Genomic DNA, 18,035 nt, shown 5'->3' with positions numbered 1-18,035 from the left:
AGAGGATATATGTCAAAGGGAGAGATTGTTGAGTGTTTGACACTTAGATTGATTGCTTATGTGTTGCATTCATGATTTGATTTGTCATTGATGTCAACATATATGTATTTTGGTATATGTTAGACAACATTGCAGTATATCACAGAGACAAATTTGATCAGCGAGGATGAAGTATTAAGAGTTAAGTCATGTGGAATTATATTCATGTTTGTGGATGTGTCTAGATGCTACATCTATGTTTGCGAAATGTTATTTGAAGGATTGCATAAGTTACAACTTGATATGTGAAGACTAGTTACATGCCAACATGCAAGAAACAATTCACTGGGAAATCAATTGTATCTGTTAAGCAAGAAAGAATTCAGTTGAGTGAGCTTCAATAGTGATTGAAGATATGTTTGTGGTAGTAGATTCTAGAAATTATTTTGTGAAGGTCACTGAAGGGTAATGTGTGATATATTCACTGTTAGTTGACTTTTTGGTTGAAATCTTTTGGGATGTGTAAATGTAATATAATGTGTATTGTAATATCTTAATGCAGTCCTATATTATTCATTGTACATTGGGGAAGCCTCAAGGTCAACTCAGTTAGTTACTAGGACAAGGTATATAGGAAAAGGTTGTTTCCTTGGTTGTGAGTGTGGCTTTTATGATTGTGTAATTGATGATGCAAATTTGATCAGAGCGGAGGAGTAGATGATGATGAGATTGTGTTGAGCACTTCAAATGAATTGTATTGAAAAAGAGGTTGTTGTATTGGTCAGCTCACACTTGAGATATGTTATCCTAGAGTTTTGTTTTGTGTAATAGTTCTGAAGCAATTTGAACAGTGGGTCCAATTGTCTTCTTAGCTCCTAACAGGGTTGGAATGTTCTAACTGGGATTCAAAGTCTTCTAACATGGACTCACATGTAATGATTGTATGTAATTGGCTCCTAGTAGGGTCATATCCTCCTTATAAGAAATTTTTATATTAGCACATCATCTTGTAGGCATCATTCCCTCCACAAATTTCCCTCTGATCAAGTGTTTCCCTAATCAACAAATCTTGTGTATTGTGCATGTTTCTTATCTTGTGGTTGTTTCATTTGTTGGTTATTGGAATTGGATTTAATAAGATTAATTTAAGTTATATTGGGTACACAACTGATTCACTCCCCCACCCTCTCAATTGTGTCGGTAAACCTTACTTTCTAACACTATTAGATTTGCAGTGCTCCTAAAATCAACAATCATTTAACTGTATTCACCACTAGATGGACCTATCAATGACAAAGAAACAAGGGGGGGCATCAACAACACCTTTGAAGCATAAAAAACTTCTCAAATGGGACCATGCCTTCCAAAGAGAAGCAAAAACATTTTACCCAAAAGCTTTGATCTCAAAATTTCCAAGAATCAAATCTGCAAAAGATGGTTCCTTCCATTTTTTCCCTTTTCGATAGCAGATTTGACAACATTATTTCTAATGAGAACTTTCTAGGGTTTGTTAGCAATCATGGACTTGAAAATCCATTTTGATGCTAGAGCCATACTGTGAGCTTTAAGATCTCTCATATCCAAACCTCCTAAGTTTTTAGGCATGCAACACCATTTCCAATTGACTGCATGTCTTTTTTTGTTTCCTTTACCATTTGACCATAGAAAGTCTCTCATAATTATATCTATTTTTTTCATTCTGATAGCTGATGAAAAGCCACGAGGAAGTAAAATAAATAGAATGGGATGCTACGACTTTCTGTACAATTTGTGCTCTTCCAGCTAAAGATGGGATGGGTTTTCCATTTGAGATGTTTTTTCCAATTTTCGAGTAGATCCAAGTCCACATGTCCGTAGTGGAGGGGGAGACTGCAAATGGAATGCCCAGTTACCTGATGATTGTGTTGGGGCCTGCACAATTCCATCCTTTCTATCTTAGCTAGGTGGGTTCAACTTCATTCCAATCAATACTGTGGATTTATGTAGAGCAACTTTGGCTCCTGGAGCCATGCGAAAAAATGTAGTATGTTCACCATGTTATCAAAGTTTTCTTCATTAACTTCTACCAAAAGTGACGTGTGATCTGCAAATTGAATGTTGAGAAGTTCTTCCTGATTTGGGAGTGTGATTCCTTTGACAGGTGGGCCTAAGGATTGAGATCTCATAATGTAAAAGAGGCCATACACAACCAGAACATACAATGCTGGGGCTATGAGGCGGCCTTGTCTTATAGATCTTTGGAGAATGATAGGTTCAGACTTATCACCATTTATATCAATCATAATGGAGGAGTCCTCAAAAAATATCTCAATCCAATGGAAAAAGTATGGAGGGAACCCAAGTGCTTTATTCATTTCAGTCACAAATAGCCATTTAATCTGATCATAGGCTTTCTCAAAGTCTAGAAGTACAATGGCAAAATTCCATTCCACTTCTGTTGCCCAATAAAGTGCTTCCCAATTGGTGATCAGATTTTCTGTAATAAATCAAATTTGTGTAACAGATACAACTTCATTCAGAAGGTCTGCTATTCTTCTGGCCAAGAGCTTAGCTATAATTTTATAAGACAGATTTAGGAGAGTTATAGGTCTCCAATTTTGACTTGAGATTTATCTTCATTCTTGAGGATCAATTTTATGACTATTAATTTGTTCTCCCAGTGATCCTTTCTCATAGGCTTCATTGTATAGATTCAGGAGATCATAACATATCCAGTCAATGTTTTCCTTATAGAATTCGGCTGGTAGGCCATCCAATCCTGGAGATTTGTCATGGTCATATCACCTATAGCATCTTTAATCTCCTCACTATAAATTTCTTTATTCAAAGCTTTCTCCGATATCTTAAAGACTTTTTTGGGAATTAGTCTCAAACATTCTTTAAGGATATCCTTGTTTTGATCCCTATGATTTGAGGTGAACAAGTTCTGATAGTATTTGAAGAAGGTGTTTTTAATCTCTTGAGGGTCTTTGGTGAGTCCCAATTCTCCATGTATTTCTTCTATCAACTCCCTTTTTTGTTTTGATTTGATCAGATTAAATAAGTATTTTGATCCTTTATCTCCTTCACGAAGCCAATTTACTTTGCCCTTGGAATCTGTAATTTTGTAATTTCCTTAATTCCATTTTAGTTAAGGCCAACTCTTCTAATTTTTTTCTATCTTCACTTTGTCTTTAAGGGTATTTTCTAATTCATTAAGTTTAGACTGCAAGAAAGGTAGTTCTTTGTTCCTGTCCTTAGCTCTTTTTTTCCCACTATTTGATAAATATCTTTCATTAACTTGGTCAGAATACTCCAATGGTCTTTGTAACTTTTGTTCTTATTGCAAAATTTAGAAATGTAGATAGCCATTTTTATAGCCTCAAAGGTGTCACGCTCTTTTGGCAAAGAAACATTAAGTTTGAAGGTTCCTCTCTGTAAAAAAAATGAATATATGATAGCAAGATCTTCAACAATAGCAGTGAAACAAATAGGAGAATGATTAGAAATAGATGCAGGGGTAATCTTTATAGGTGAACAACCTTCCTCTAATGGGAATGAGAAGACTGGGGAGTTAGCGTAGACTCTGTCAAGTCTGCAATAGAATTTTCGCTTTCCCACTTAGTTTGTCCATGTAAACTAGATTTTAGAAAATAAGTCCTTTTTCCTACTAATGGGATCAATGAGGTTCAATCTCCTTTTAACTTTTGCCCAGAAAAAAAATTCATTTCCTTTTCAAGTAATTTTGATTCCAACACATTTATCTTCTCCTTTTCCTTTCTCATGAGAGGAAATAAAGTGTTTAGCCTGATTCCAAATGAATTTCATGATGGTGAATGCGTGGTATCCAATTACTTTGATTTCTTGTAGAAAGATAAAGTCTATGTTCTGTAATTTATCTCTCCAGTCTCTAACTGCATACTTTCTGTCCAACATCTCAAGGCCTCTCACATACCAACTTGTTTCACCATAATCAATTCTTGGAGGGTTTTTGAAGTCTATAGCACTTGTTGAAACAATCAGACATCTCTAGTCTCTTGGCTCTATTATTTGAGTTTTAACTATTTTTAGAAATAGAGTTTCTGACAAGCATTTTCCTCTTCTTTTTTCCAACCACTTCAGTAAATCCTTCATCTTTGGAAGTATCAACATTCTTGTTGTCATCAATTTGACCCTCTCCTCTCCTAACTGTTAAGGTACAATCTTCCTCATGGCACTCAACAGGGCAGTTATCAATCACATTATGTCCTATATCATCTGCCTTTTCCTTGACAATCGATCCAATGGTAAGGTTTTTAGGCTCCAAAGGTGCAATTGAGGGGTTGTTAACAAAAGTTTATAATTTTTTATGCTCTATCATTAATGGTCTCTAGGGCTAATTGCTGAGCATTTTTCCTAGTAGGGGCATCTAAAACATTACCTAAAGAAGACTCTTGACCTAGATTAGTAGACTTGGGATGACCTATTGAATTTTCAGAGTTAGGAATGACTTCATAGTCCTCTTCAAAAAGAAGGTTCCAGAGAGAGATAAAATAATTCTTGCTATGAATATCAAAGCACAAACCCTTGTTTCTATATTGGGTCTATCTTCATTATCTTGAAATTTTTGTTTCTGACTAGAGATCTCATCATTGTTCTTCTTAGATTCTTTGCTAATATTGTTAATGTTGCTTTTTGCTAGGGTTTTGAGTGTGGGTTGAATTGAGGCCATCTTTTCCAGAATTAATTCCAGGGCAGTTTTTTCTGTTATGCCCCTTTCTTTTTACAGTGAAAACATGCATTCAAGTTCCCTAATAAGACAACTTTCCATTTAAACAAAGAATCATCGAAACTCATTGATAACTTATCAGGAATATTCACTTCTAGAGAAAGGGGAATAACGATCCTTGCATTGAAATGTGGCAAAGTGATTTTGGATTTCCTCTATTTGAAGAACAAAGTTCAAAGGTTTGAGCATTTGAGACAAGGGCCAAAATTCTGGTTGTAGATTCACTATTTCGAGCGAATGTGGGCACAAACGGACCATGACCTGCTCCATATTACCTTCAACAGACGAAGGAAAGGCTCTAAACATGGATTTACCAAAATTCCAAAAAGATATTTCTAAAACCCTTTCTTGCATTGAGTGGTTGAAAAATATTAGAAAAAAAACCTTTTTGCAAAATTCTGCAGAAATTAACATGTATACCTAATTTTTTGCCCCAAATATTATTCAACCATTCATCAAAGAATTTTCTTGAGGGTACAAAGTCAAAATCCATCACAACACATAAAATTACAATATTTTAAAGTTTTGTTCTTTCATTTCTAATGGCAGCCCTCATGTCTTCATTTTGGGAGAGGAGTCGTATAGTGATCCTTGGAGAGCTTATAGTTTCTTCCTTGTCTGGAGTTTGAAGTGTTGACCTTGCAACTGCTTCCACTTCCCTCAGCTCCGGCCCCCAAAACTCCTCCTTCCATTGTTGTCACCACAAACTGTCCATTAAATTCTGCAGAGGGTGGGCACAAATTCTCTGAGTCTTCTGTGAGGACAACTTTGTAAGAGGGCTTAACAGGAGCTTCTTCACCAGATTTCTCTTTTTGAATAGAATTATCACCATTAGCCTTCTTAATCTTCTCATTCTCCACAGCCTTTAATACCGCTTTTGGCGGTTGTATTTCTGTTCAGACCTGTGAGGCAACCCAGTGAGGCACGAAGCCTGCGAGCTACTAACCAGCGAAGGCCACTACATTATTTCCATAATATTTCGAAAAACACAAATACAGACCCAGGTTCAAAGAGCCGAACTCCAAGAGGCACTGGGTTACAGAACACACATGCAAGGGCACAGGAAAGATGAGATCAAGACATACAACGGAGGAAAAAGGAAAACAATAAAAACAACACGTTAGTAGAAGACCAAAAATATAAAAGTAAGCAATGAATGCAGAAACAAAAAGAGCGATTCCCAAGGAAGCAAGAGTGACAGGTGGATTGGTGCGGAGCCCCAAAATGTCCTAGGGTTGCACCAACTTGCAGACCGCTCCTCAAAATTTCTTCGTTATTGTCTCAGCTCAAACCCTCACTTTCATGAAAAATGCGTATGATAATTAATAGCAGGAGGGCCTGTGTGTAACACAATAGCGAAAATCAATAAGATTAAGAGCATGTAGGTTTTCCTCTTAAACTTCCCAGGAGGCCGTTACAAGTTTTTTTCAAGAGTAGGTTTCGAATGGTTGCAACAATGATATTATAATTGCCAGGACTAATATATTATATGATAACAGAATTATAAATAAATTGTAAAAACTTTACTAAACGCATCGAACAATTATTAAATACTTATTTGACCAATCAATGCATGGATAACATGGCAGTAGTAAGAAATCACTGCATTGAAAGCAAATAAAGTCCTCAGCATTAATAGAACACGTATGATGGATGCCCGATAGCATTTGAAAGTCTGAAATGATTCTAAGATTCGTTGGTTACTGTTGATTGGTCATACTAATCAATCACCAGTGAGAAGTCACGTTGTCTATAATAAAGAACTGAATGTAACTTATCGAACACTATACTGAAAAGATAGACTACTTACAAGAAAATAGGCACGTCTCAGGGATGCAGCCTTTCGATAAGGAGAGTTTTAAAATGGGATGAGAAATGAGCAAACGATATGGGAAAAAGAGCATTGGAGGATAGACGGGAAACAATAAAGGTAAATATGTAGCACTTAACGCATAACAGGGTAACTAACAACTACCAAATCTAGCATCGATCAAGATGAAGCATCTGCAGAAAAATATTGTCCATTAAAACAAGTTGTTTATAATAAAGAACTGAATGTAACTCATCAAACAGTATACTGAAAAGGTAGACCACTTACAAGAAAATAGACATGTCTTAGGGATGCAGCCTTTCGACAAGGAGAGTTTTAAAATGGGATGAGAAATGAGCAAAGGATATGGGAAAAAGAGCATTGGAGGATAGATGGGAAAAAAGAAAGGTAAATATGTAGCACTTAACGCATAACAGGGTAACTAACAATTACCAAATCTAGCATCGATCAAGATGAAGCATCCGCAGAAAAATATTGTCCATTAAAACACAAAGACAACTCTCGTAGTGTAGATAGAATAGTCAACAATCAAATAAAATCTCTTAAAATCAATAAAGAAGACGGTCAACCGGAGTTGAGTAACATTCATTTCAATTCTTTAAGAAAATCCCTAAAGGATTAGATCCCTATTTCTGATTGGGGACTAAAGAACCAATACACATATATCGGATCATATCAACTTAGTTCAATACAACTAAGTCAAGAGGTTTTTCCATCTCAAGGCAATACTTTACATTGGAAGTAGGGACATAACAGATATCGGGCAAAGAAAAACATAATCTTTAAAGGAGAGTTACATTGGGGATACATAGCTATGGGGAGATAAATGAGTAATAGTAGCTAGGACAAAGTTTATTGTATCTTTCAAATATAGGGAGGTATTTATCCAAGGACATTACTTGACCACAATAATGAGGTCTTAAGATATGTCAATGTCATCTTCTTATGCATATTGTTATAATCAGATTCTATATCAGAAATTTAAGGGAGTTACAATTGTTCATAGTTATTTCCTAAGTTGTAATTCATTTTGATTGTTCAATCGTTAAATATATTGCAATTTAGTGGATTTAGTACATTGTCCCTCAAAGGGAATATTACAATGGTATCACAGCATATTCCTACCATCCTATGAGTAGAAGCTTATGCAAACTTATGAGAGAAGAACAAGGAAAACCACAACGAACAATTTAGCCAATGAGATAAGATCCTATATGGAACAAACAGACCAAATGCTGATAAGTCAAATGGGTACTCTAACAATAGAGTACCCAACCCCCATTCATACCTAGGGAAGGGATTCCAAGAGAAAAGGAAGGAATAGAACCACCAATGACTAGAACTGAAGACATTGCAACAGTGTATGCTGCTCTCAAACCTCTTATTAGAGGGTTGTATCATTCGAGGAATTTTGCGAGGATAAACGATGAGAGGCACCCAAGAGGACCATAAACAAAGAGCTCAAGCATAAAGTAAGCAAAGTAACACTTCCCAAGTTTCACGGATTAGAAAAAATCACAGCTCATGCATGGTTGCAAAAATTAAATACTTTCTTCACTTTGAGTCCCATGACAAAGGAGGACACCCTCCAGTTTGCAATGCTCCATTTGGAAGGGGCAGCACTTAAGACTAGCTGAATAAATATGATCCTCTTCACAAAGGAATTATGACCTCCCTAAGGATCAGAAAGTTGCCTCCACAATATCAAAGCTAACTTTTGACTGATTCACTCATCGTTTTTCTTCTGGAGTTTCTGATTAGTTCATGCGTTATTTCTGGCTATGGATGTTATGACTTATTATGACCAGGGTTTTTCTACAGCTTTGCTTTGACATTCTCCCTTACTGGGTGCAACCATAGCTACCAGGAGACCTAGGCCAGGAGGCAGCAGTTCAAACCAGGGCACACTAGTTTTCGCTGCAAGCCTTTACTTCAAATGTAACAACTTCCACAATCCCCCACATAATGTGTATAAAGGTGTTTTCAAAGCTGATAAAAGAAGATTTGCATGTCTGTAGTTTCAGTTTCTGCATAGTCCTTAAGGTCCTTAAATTACTGCGATTTATTTTAAGTGTGAGATACAGTACAATCAATCCAAGTACAGGAAATATAGATATGTTGACAAATAATTGAAATGTAAATATGCTGAGCCCTGATAAATCTATCTGGTTTTAGGTTTCAATTACTTGCACTATAATGCTTTGATTTTGACTGATATTCTGTCATGCAGATCAGATGCATTTTCAGTACAAGGATTGTTTAGCCAATGTTTTTCCTGTTCAATATTCTCATGTCTTTACCATAACTTTCTCATTTCTATGATGTAAACTATACATTTTTGTTTAATGACGTGACATTTTCACTCTCATTATGATTAATTAGCAAGCTTCTGATAGAAAGCTCTGCAAATTCTAACCATACATTGTTTTAACCTGCAGAGTAGGTATATTGCCAATCATTGGTCTGGAGGGTTTTCTGTTAGCCAGGGCATCTTCACAAGTAAAAACATGTGATTTAATGGCACGCTTGCTTTCACCGGTTTCTTTGGAGCCATCAATTGTCAGTCTTAGGGGAACAAGATGTAAAATTATAAGATATAAGCCAACCATACAAATATGTAAGTTTTTGCCTCTTTTTCCTGAAACCCTGTGGTTAGATGCTGTTGAAAGTAAAGTTCAGTTGAATTTGGTGTCAAATCATGCATTTTCTGGCACAGTTAATGGCTTGTCTAATCAAGCACCAGTTGAAAATGAGATAGGAAGTTTCCCTGCCGAATGTACTCCTGTGATTGATAGTTCCCAGACACTTAAGTCACATAATGGCATTTTGAAGTCCTTTAAACTCAAAGCTTTGGCTGTATCAAAATCTTTCATAGAAGTTCAACTAAAAGAACACCCTGCAGAAATGGTAGTTATTCAGTGCAGCCACAACCATAAACAATCTAATGGAAGTACGAAAGTAGGCCAGACAAATGGTTTCAATGACACAAAGTATCCATATTTTGCACACACCTTTGCTAGCATTCTTTCTCTTAATTTGTTTCTGATGATATCTGCTTTGAAGCTTCCTGCACAAAAAAAGCGGTCTTGTCTACGGACTAACCCCTTTGACGAATCTATTCTGACTGGATCTGGAACGAGGGCACATCTCCACTTTGGTCTGACATTGCCTACCATCAGACATACAGAGATCGGTAAAAGACCTAGGAGAGTTAGAAATCACATCCGCGAGAAAGCACAAAAAGAGGCCAATGAAAATGCAAGAAGAATTCTGCAGTCATTAACTCCACGGACAAGTTGCATATTTACTGCATCTGCAGATGAATCACTGCCTCCAAATGGGATACCCGATAGTAAGTAACCTTGTATCATCAACATATACCTAATTGATTTTCTTGATATTAGCTTTTTAGTCTGCTTGACATGTTAATTAACCAACTTAATTTGCTAACAATTTCTTTGTTGCTTATTTGGCCTTTACAGAAGATGTATTATCAGTCATCTCTACAGAAGTAGATGGAACCACAGATATTCATGTCAGAAGTGAAACTTCAAAAAGGTTCCCTGTCAAGTTTCAGCATGATCGGTCAATTATGGGTGAAATAGATTCGAAAAATCTGCGGATGAAGAATTTTATTTTTGTACTCTTAAAAGGAAAAAGTTTGTCATTGACACATCCAGGAAGGGCACTGAAAGTTTAGCCTCCAAGAAAACAGTCATCAGGAAACTTGCCTTCATGGATGGGTATTGCTTTGTTGACCGGTAGCTACATCTCATGTTAATTATTTCAATACTGATGATTGTATTTCACTGTAATTTAGCTGTACTCTAAATCATATAGTCTTCTTATAATGTTCTTGTCCACATATACCACATTTTCATCTGATTTGTTTTTATTTTCTTGCTCGAGTTCTCATTTTCTGTAATCATTTCCCATGTATTATTTGGGGGAAAGTCATTTCAAGTATTTCTCGGATAAATTCTGAAGTGCATTTGAGGTCCTGTGTATATTTGTTATCGTTTTGTGGTGATAGCCACACGTACAATCTGCAATTAGTATGGTAGGATATCAGCAATAAATTGTGCATCCTTCACCTGTCCCTCACAATCCACAGCCTTTAGAAACATTGCCCCTTTGGGGCACACTGCAATCACATTTATCAATGGTCGATTTTTGGTATCCTTCCACCCATCAGAAATAATTGACACCCTTGTTTGTTTTCATGAATTTCTAATGGGAGCCAATGCATTGTTTATGTTTTTGACCTCACTTGCTAGTAAGGTGGTGCGTACCTTCTCATAACCTGGCCCTATCCACCCTTGCAGAGCCTCATTTGCTTTTCTCAACATATCCTGCCAATATGGTGAGTGTACAACATTGAATGCCAAACCGTTTGCATAGATACATCTTCCAACAGCTTCATTTGCAATCTCCCTAGCATCATTATTGAATGCTCTCTCCAATGGTCCCTTACTTCTCTTCTCAGCAACAAGTTCTTCTTCAATTCTGTCCAAGAACGGGCGGTTCTCTACTATGATATTAGGAAAGTCACTATGAGATGGAGAAGGTGGAGGCCCTGAACTACTTCCTTTTCGTTTCAACAATGGATGGTTTGTGGCACATCCCACTCTTGCATCTGCTTCCTCTTGCTCTCGAATGAATCTTGCTATTTGTTGAGGTGGCAATCTTTTTGCATCCGGTCCTTCACATGCTTTGATACCCATTTGAGGAATGGCACATAAATGGGCTTTCACATGGCTATAGGAGTTAGTTTTCTCCACATGGCATAAATTGCATTCCCAAACAAATGTTCCACCTTTTTTTACTTGGCTTTTTATCGTGACATATTTCCATAATGGTGAATTGGGATCGGTCTTGAATTTGGGTCGAGCAGTAGAAGAAGCTGACATTGCCCTGTCTACAAGAACCAACAAGTTAAAAATAAAAAATGTTATTAAATAGTTAAATAATAGTAAATACAATATTAAATATAAAAATAAACAAATTCAATTTCTATTTGAACATTAAAAAACAAAATAATAAATATATATTTACAATTTAACATTATAACAAATATTTATAACAAATATTATAATTTATTATATAAATATTAAATCAATAAACATTAAATAATAAAATAAAAAATACATTATTAACATTTATTATTTAATACTCTAGACATTATATAATATAATATTTATTCAATATTTAAATATTGACTATCATTTAAAAAATTACAATTTAAAATATAAATATTATATATAATATAATATATACAATTTAAATTTTTTTTGGAAAATCTTTTATATCAATAATATATTAAAGTTATAAACTATATATAGTATTTAAAATTTTAAAAGTTTATAACTTCAAATAAATTTTTAAAAAATTAAAATAAACATAAACATATGAAACAATAATATATTAATATATTAATAGTTTATAATATTAATATATTATTGTTTCATATGTTTATGTTTATTTTAATTTTGTTTAGAAGTTTATAACATAAAAGTTTAAAACATACATATGTTAATATAAAATAAACTATACATAAAACTTTGTATAAAAGTTTATAACTTTAAATAAATTGAAAAAAAATTAAAATAAACATACCTTCAGCCTAAACGCAGAGCTTTGGCGCCAGTCAACTCCCCCTCTGCTCACGAGCTTCCGTCGTCCCAGTTGCTCCTGCTGCCGGTCGTCCCCTGTCGTCGTCCCAGTTGCTGCTGCCGGTGATTTCCTATTTGGCAGTTTCTTTTCGACGTTTTCGTTCTGTGCCGCGGTTGTTGTCAATTCACGTTAGGGTTTTTACTACAGTAAAAACGAGTTAAAAACAAAGGAAAACCACGCGCCGACCTGAAATATCGTAGTCAAACTGCCACGTTACCTTTCAAATAGAGTTAAAAACAAAGAAAAATCAGACGCCGACCCTAAATATCTTAGTCAAACTGCCACGTTAACATTCAAATCGCCACATCATCCAAAAACATTCGGATTCATTGCAAAAAAGTTAGAAATCGAACCCTGTTCGATTCCACAGGGTATTTCAGACGTATCTGATTCCGATACGTACCGTACCCGTATGTGAAGGCAAAAGGGGAAGTACCGGTAACGTAGGTTTCTAGCCATCCATGAGCAGACAAATATCGTAAGGATTTTCTGGTTAGATAATTTTAGCCTGGAATCGATACATGCCATTCCAGTGGCTAATGTCATAATTGTTTCTTTCATTGTGGTTCTCTAAGATATTTACATTGGAGGTCAGACATTGTCAGACATTGGCAAAAGGTCAATAGGTCGTGTTCCATGACATGCATGACTGCTTGTCCAAAAATGAAGACTAGCTTCGTCAGAATGCTTGCTTAATATCTTCACTATTTAAGTACTTTATAGTAAAAAAGGGAGGAATTCACAAACTTATCTTCTTAAAAATTGTACAATTGGGTGGGACTAACAATGAGCATGCTTTCTGTACCTACAAAGAACTTCTGTCCATTTAGAGTGTTACACCAAGCACATTAGACAAATAAAATGGTATCATTCCCTTCACTCACGGTTGGTTGAACATAATTTTTTTAGACTGCAGTATTGACATTATGGGAATGGTTGCCTGAGATATAAGCTTGTGTTATGTTCCTTAGCTATACAGTGGTGGTGGTTTGATTTTTTTTAATCCATAAAACACAACACGAGTTTGCGAGACATTTTATTAATTAAAATATGTGTATATACATAGATTCGACCAGAGAAGAGGGGGTGTCAATCATGCCAGCGAGGATACGATGTCACTGAAAAAACCCCTAAGCCAGGCTAATAAATTGAGAAGCATATAAAAATCATTACAATCTTGACTGGCCAGAAGACATTAAAAGAAGTGCCAACAGAAGGATTGGCAAAACTAGACCAGGCCGAATATTAGCGGCACTAAAAAATGAAAGCCGAAAATGACCCCGAAAGCCCGGACTGATGCCTAAGCACAAAAGTCACTGCAAGATCAGTGTTGACAAAAATTCGAAAAAAGAATAAGAAAGCAAAACCATAGTCACCAATCAATCTTCATCAAAGAAGTTATCCGAGCAAACCACCTCTGGAAAGTGGTCCAACCATTTGTAGTTCTCTTCCGCGTCAATACCAGCTCTCATTCTGAGAAAATCCCTTGCCACCGCTGCCGAACGATGATGACAAGCAAGCCCGTTCATACCCAAATTCATGCTAAAAGCTTGTTTTGCTACCTCCACACACGGTTGTAAAAGCTTGGGGAAGGACATGGTATACCAAGACTATAGTATCTATGTTGTCGTTCCACCCAAATTCAGAAGAGAAGCAAGACTTGAGATGAAATTTTGATGTTGACCTTATATCTGTTCGCCAAGTTAAAAAATCATTGCCCTAAAACCATCCTTATTGCTTTCATGGCTAAAAGCCTCGGCTCTTCGCAAACTCATTGTAGTCCTAGGTCCAAGATAATCCCAAAGGAAAGACTGGGTCTTTTTTCATAGAAAAGTCGCTTTGGGTAATCCATTTTTCAAAATACTATGCTTAGCCAAGGGGAGTGAAGTGGATATAAAGGATGGCCACCACAACTACCACGCACAACCAACAATGGCCTTAATCATCTTAATTAATAAGGTGTCCTGAATGTTTCAGACAATTTGCCATGCCAAACTTAATCTAGCATTGCGCTAGACCCAATATCCCTAAAATCTAAGAACAAAAAATGGAACGACCTAGCTTCTATGACCACATTAAGATTCATTCGTTCTGCTAGGTAGTGAAGAATAAAAAATGCATCCCATTGGTATAGTTGCTTCTAGGGATGAGTCAAGCATTAAGCTTTGTCTGGAGCCAAGTAAATTTTATCTACTCTGTCAAGCCAACCATTTGCCGACCTGTCTGCCTTCATATTCCCGTATATAAGTGCGATTGATGGTATATGTTTGAAAAAACTAAGCAACTCCTTGGCTCGATCAAAGAGCGCTTGAAGTTTCCAGTTCAGAGTGGATACACATTAACCACCAATGTAGAGCCACCTTCAATTTGTAGCTTGCGTAACCCTGATTCTTTACTCAATAGCAAACCAATTATGATTGCTAAAGATTCCACTTTGTTGTTGGCCCCAGACAGTTGTTCGGAAGAGCTTGGAACAACCGTTCCTTGACAATTTCTTATAACGCAACCAGCTCCGAACTAACTATAATTGCCCCTCGAGGAACTATCTAACTTTAGTCTGAGCCACCCACACCAAGGATAAATTTAGAATGCTCGTTCCTTGGTTGAAGAAGCAACTAGAATCCTTGCACCAATCCACAAGGAACCTGTAAGCGCGACTCATTCGGTCTCAACTTGGCATCCCACCCAGTAAAGAGGGCATTTCGAGTTAATATGAGAGTCCTTAGTATTCAACACTATACGATCATTGCTTCAATGTGCCTTCGATCTTATTTTGTAAAGGTGTAGGGCTCATTTCCTTGTCCTCAAATTGTAACAACTAAAATTTCTAAACATTAAATACTCTTTATTTAATCAATTAAGAGTAAGCTAGCTATCCATTCACTTAATAATTTTTTTAACGGAAGTAATTGATTAATTGCATTCACACAATTGAGAGATTAACCATCTTTAGGAAAAATGATAAAAATATAGTAACAAAAAATATTACACATGACAATGAAATGACATTAACTGTAATTTTATAACTATCATTTCATAACTATCATTTCATGTAGCCAAAAAATAACTATGTAAGATATACAATTGAATTGAAATAAAATGTGAATAAAAGAGTACTAAAATACAAGCAAGGTTCAAATCACACTATGTCAAATGAAAAAGTATCTGATCTGTTAGGATAAGCATTGACATAGGTTTAACCTCTCAACCATGGATGTAGTGTAATCCCTGCTCCTTCTTAACTAAGAATGACCCTACCCTGTATGGGATAAGGCACATGTACACCATCTCATCCTACCACATGAGCATTTTAGTGTTAGAGTTGTCAACTACATAGTCGGCTAGACTGCAGAATCTCTTAACAAACTATGGATCCAACTATAAGTTATCCTATAGCAACATCATTTGCCACTAAACCTACCTTGACCAAGGATTTTCGATGGACATTATATGCTTGATCACCCACCACTGGACTTGACAAACTTAACCATTACCAAATACCACCATGAGCAGACTAAACTACTAGATTACTACTTTTTAGTTTGTATAGTTCATAGTTCTAATGTACTCTTATGTTTTTTGCAGGTTATACATTTTGTCCATTTCCTATGGACTACACCTTTCATCTCAGCCATCCTTTGCTATCCTTGATGATCCCTGGTGTAATCCTTCCAACTTACTTCACTTTTGTTTAATGAAGAAAAAAATGATATCTTCTTCTTTCATGCATCTTTTTTAAAAAGAAAGTGGAGTTATGATATCTACGTGACTTGGTAGCTTTAATTTTAGTCGAGGATGGACTTCCTCAATGTCAAGGATATATGATATTGATGTCTTTGTATTGGAAAGCAAATTCAACTTATTCAAAATAATTCTTCCTATCGAAATACATAAGCTTCAAAGCATTAGCCATGAATCTTTGGCATACTTAAATGATAGTCCCATTCTAGTTTGGTGGGCTCATGTCTGTCAGTTCTTAAGCTGATTGACAAAACTTTAGAATAATTTAGGAACAAAAGTTTGAAAAATTTGCTATGGAATAACATGAACATTTTCAGAAAGTACGACTTGATAAGAGAGATTGTGAATTGTAAATCATTGGCTTGGGTTGCCAAAGATCAATAGATCTCCAATGAAGCTTCGAGTAGGTAGCATTGTTATGTGTATGCTAGTTGAGAATGAGAATATGATTATGGAAAGGTGAGACAAACAATTGCAGGTAGAGCATCAAGAATTCGAGAGTTGTATGAGTGAGTCTTGCTCAATTGTGTTCTCAAGGAATATAGATACAAGTTCAACTATTGATTGGGCAAAAGAGAGTTACGATTGCATGTGGAATTACAAGGTGGCAAGACATGTGTTGAGTGTTACAATCTTGGGAATGATAAGAATAATGTAAAAGGGTGAATATCAAAATTAGAAGAGGTTGATAGACTTTCATGTTTTTAAATTACTTTGAGGTGAAAGGAAAAAATAAATCTTTTCCTATAAATTATTACATTGATAATACTCATATTATTTATGTATGTTGTGTTATTTATTGAAACACCCTACCAGGGAACTCAAAATAAATTAACCTAAAGTTTCACTAAGTTTGCAAAACATTTTTTTTGAAAGATTATAACAACAAGAGATAATATAGCGGAAGCAATAACTCACATACATACAAATAATCCATAAATAGATTACATCTCTTAAGGGTCCCATGACGTTGAATCTCTCTCTCTCTCTCTCTCTCACACACACACACACACACACACACACACACACACACACACACACATTATTAATATTAAATTCGATACATAACAAATCCACATCATAAAATAATCACAAGTACGAATCCAATTAAATAATATGCAATTACATAAAATGCCACATGACATAACCAGAATGTATAATCATTTGATGTACAAGTCATAGGGTATGAAAAGCTCAAAGAATATACATCATGAATGAAATACATCATCTCATAAGATCTCTGATAATCAAGTACAATACTATAGGATATAACCATCCATCAAAAACACAAGCTTAGAATGAAAGGAATCAACTGCACAAGTACATCTAGCAACGACATCCAACTGTCAGATCTCAATTGTATAAGAAAAACTACCACTCGACCTCGTGGAACCTAAATGACCCACTCCCACTGTGTAGAGAAGATATTCTCAAGTCCCATACGAAAATCAATCCATAGGTCATAACTAACATCTAAGTCAAGGAAAACCTGATAACAATCTATCTCAAAGGTACGAAGACACAAGTAACATCTAATCCTAGAGGCAACAAAGATATGTAAGAAATCAACTATGTAAGTGAGCAAGTGTCATCGCATGAGTCAACTCTAAGGCTACCCTAGTAGCTTCTCTGGACTCTGACCCCCTAGTGAATATATGTGGCATCAATATCATTTCGTAAAGACAAGGCATACTAATGAAGCAAGGTCACAACCAAGTGTCCTCTTTACTCCCATCCTAGCTTGTACTAGCACTCGAGGCATGGGCGAGGAAAAACCATGAACTCTTTTTAATTCATTTTAAACTCATTTAATGAAATGTTATGACTTATTAAAACAACCTTCAATGGATTACCCAGTTAACCTCTTTAGGGCTCCAACCTCCATTGCAAGTCACTTCCTAACATACACATAGATTACCCACTCTAATATCATGAAAAGTACAACTCATAAAATCACAATTTCACTTCAGTCCTTTACAAGCAATTGGAAAGCATCTAAAGAAAAATCACAATATTCACCTCAGTCCTATGCAAGCAATTGGAAAACACCTATAGATAAATCAC

General features: G+C 35.8%; 1 protein-coding gene across 2 annotated transcripts in view; it reads left to right on the top strand.

Moving 5' to 3' along the window:
- LOC149536741 (uncharacterized) overlaps positions 1–16,664 on the top strand; it is a 99,188-nt gene extending 82,524 nt beyond the window's left edge. Inside the window, exons 4-6 of one of the 2 annotated variants that reach the window (XM_089803870.1) lie at positions 8,996–9,909; positions 10,040–10,300; positions 15,816–16,664. In XM_089803870.1, the coding sequence (XP_089659996.1) occupies positions 8,996–9,909; positions 10,040–10,257 (1,132 nt within the window). In that variant the 3' untranslated portion in view covers positions 10,258–10,300; positions 15,816–16,664. Of the gene's footprint in view, positions 1–8,995; positions 9,910–10,039; positions 10,409–15,815 lie in introns of those variants that run through there. The other variant, XM_089803871.1, reaches the window with a different exon arrangement.
- The last annotated feature ends 1,371 nt before the right edge of the window (positions 16,665–18,035 follow it).

The sequence above is a fragment of the Cupressus sempervirens genome, chromosome 10 (assembly GCF_028749045.1).
Source record: "Cupressus sempervirens isolate cs-2001-9-10 chromosome 10, ASM2874904v1, whole genome shotgun sequence".
Lineage (NCBI taxonomy): Eukaryota > Viridiplantae > Streptophyta > Pinopsida > Cupressales > Cupressaceae > Cupressus > Cupressus sempervirens.
The sequence above is the reverse complement of the archived record's forward strand: the minus strand, read 5'-3'. Positions and strand labels throughout refer to the sequence as shown.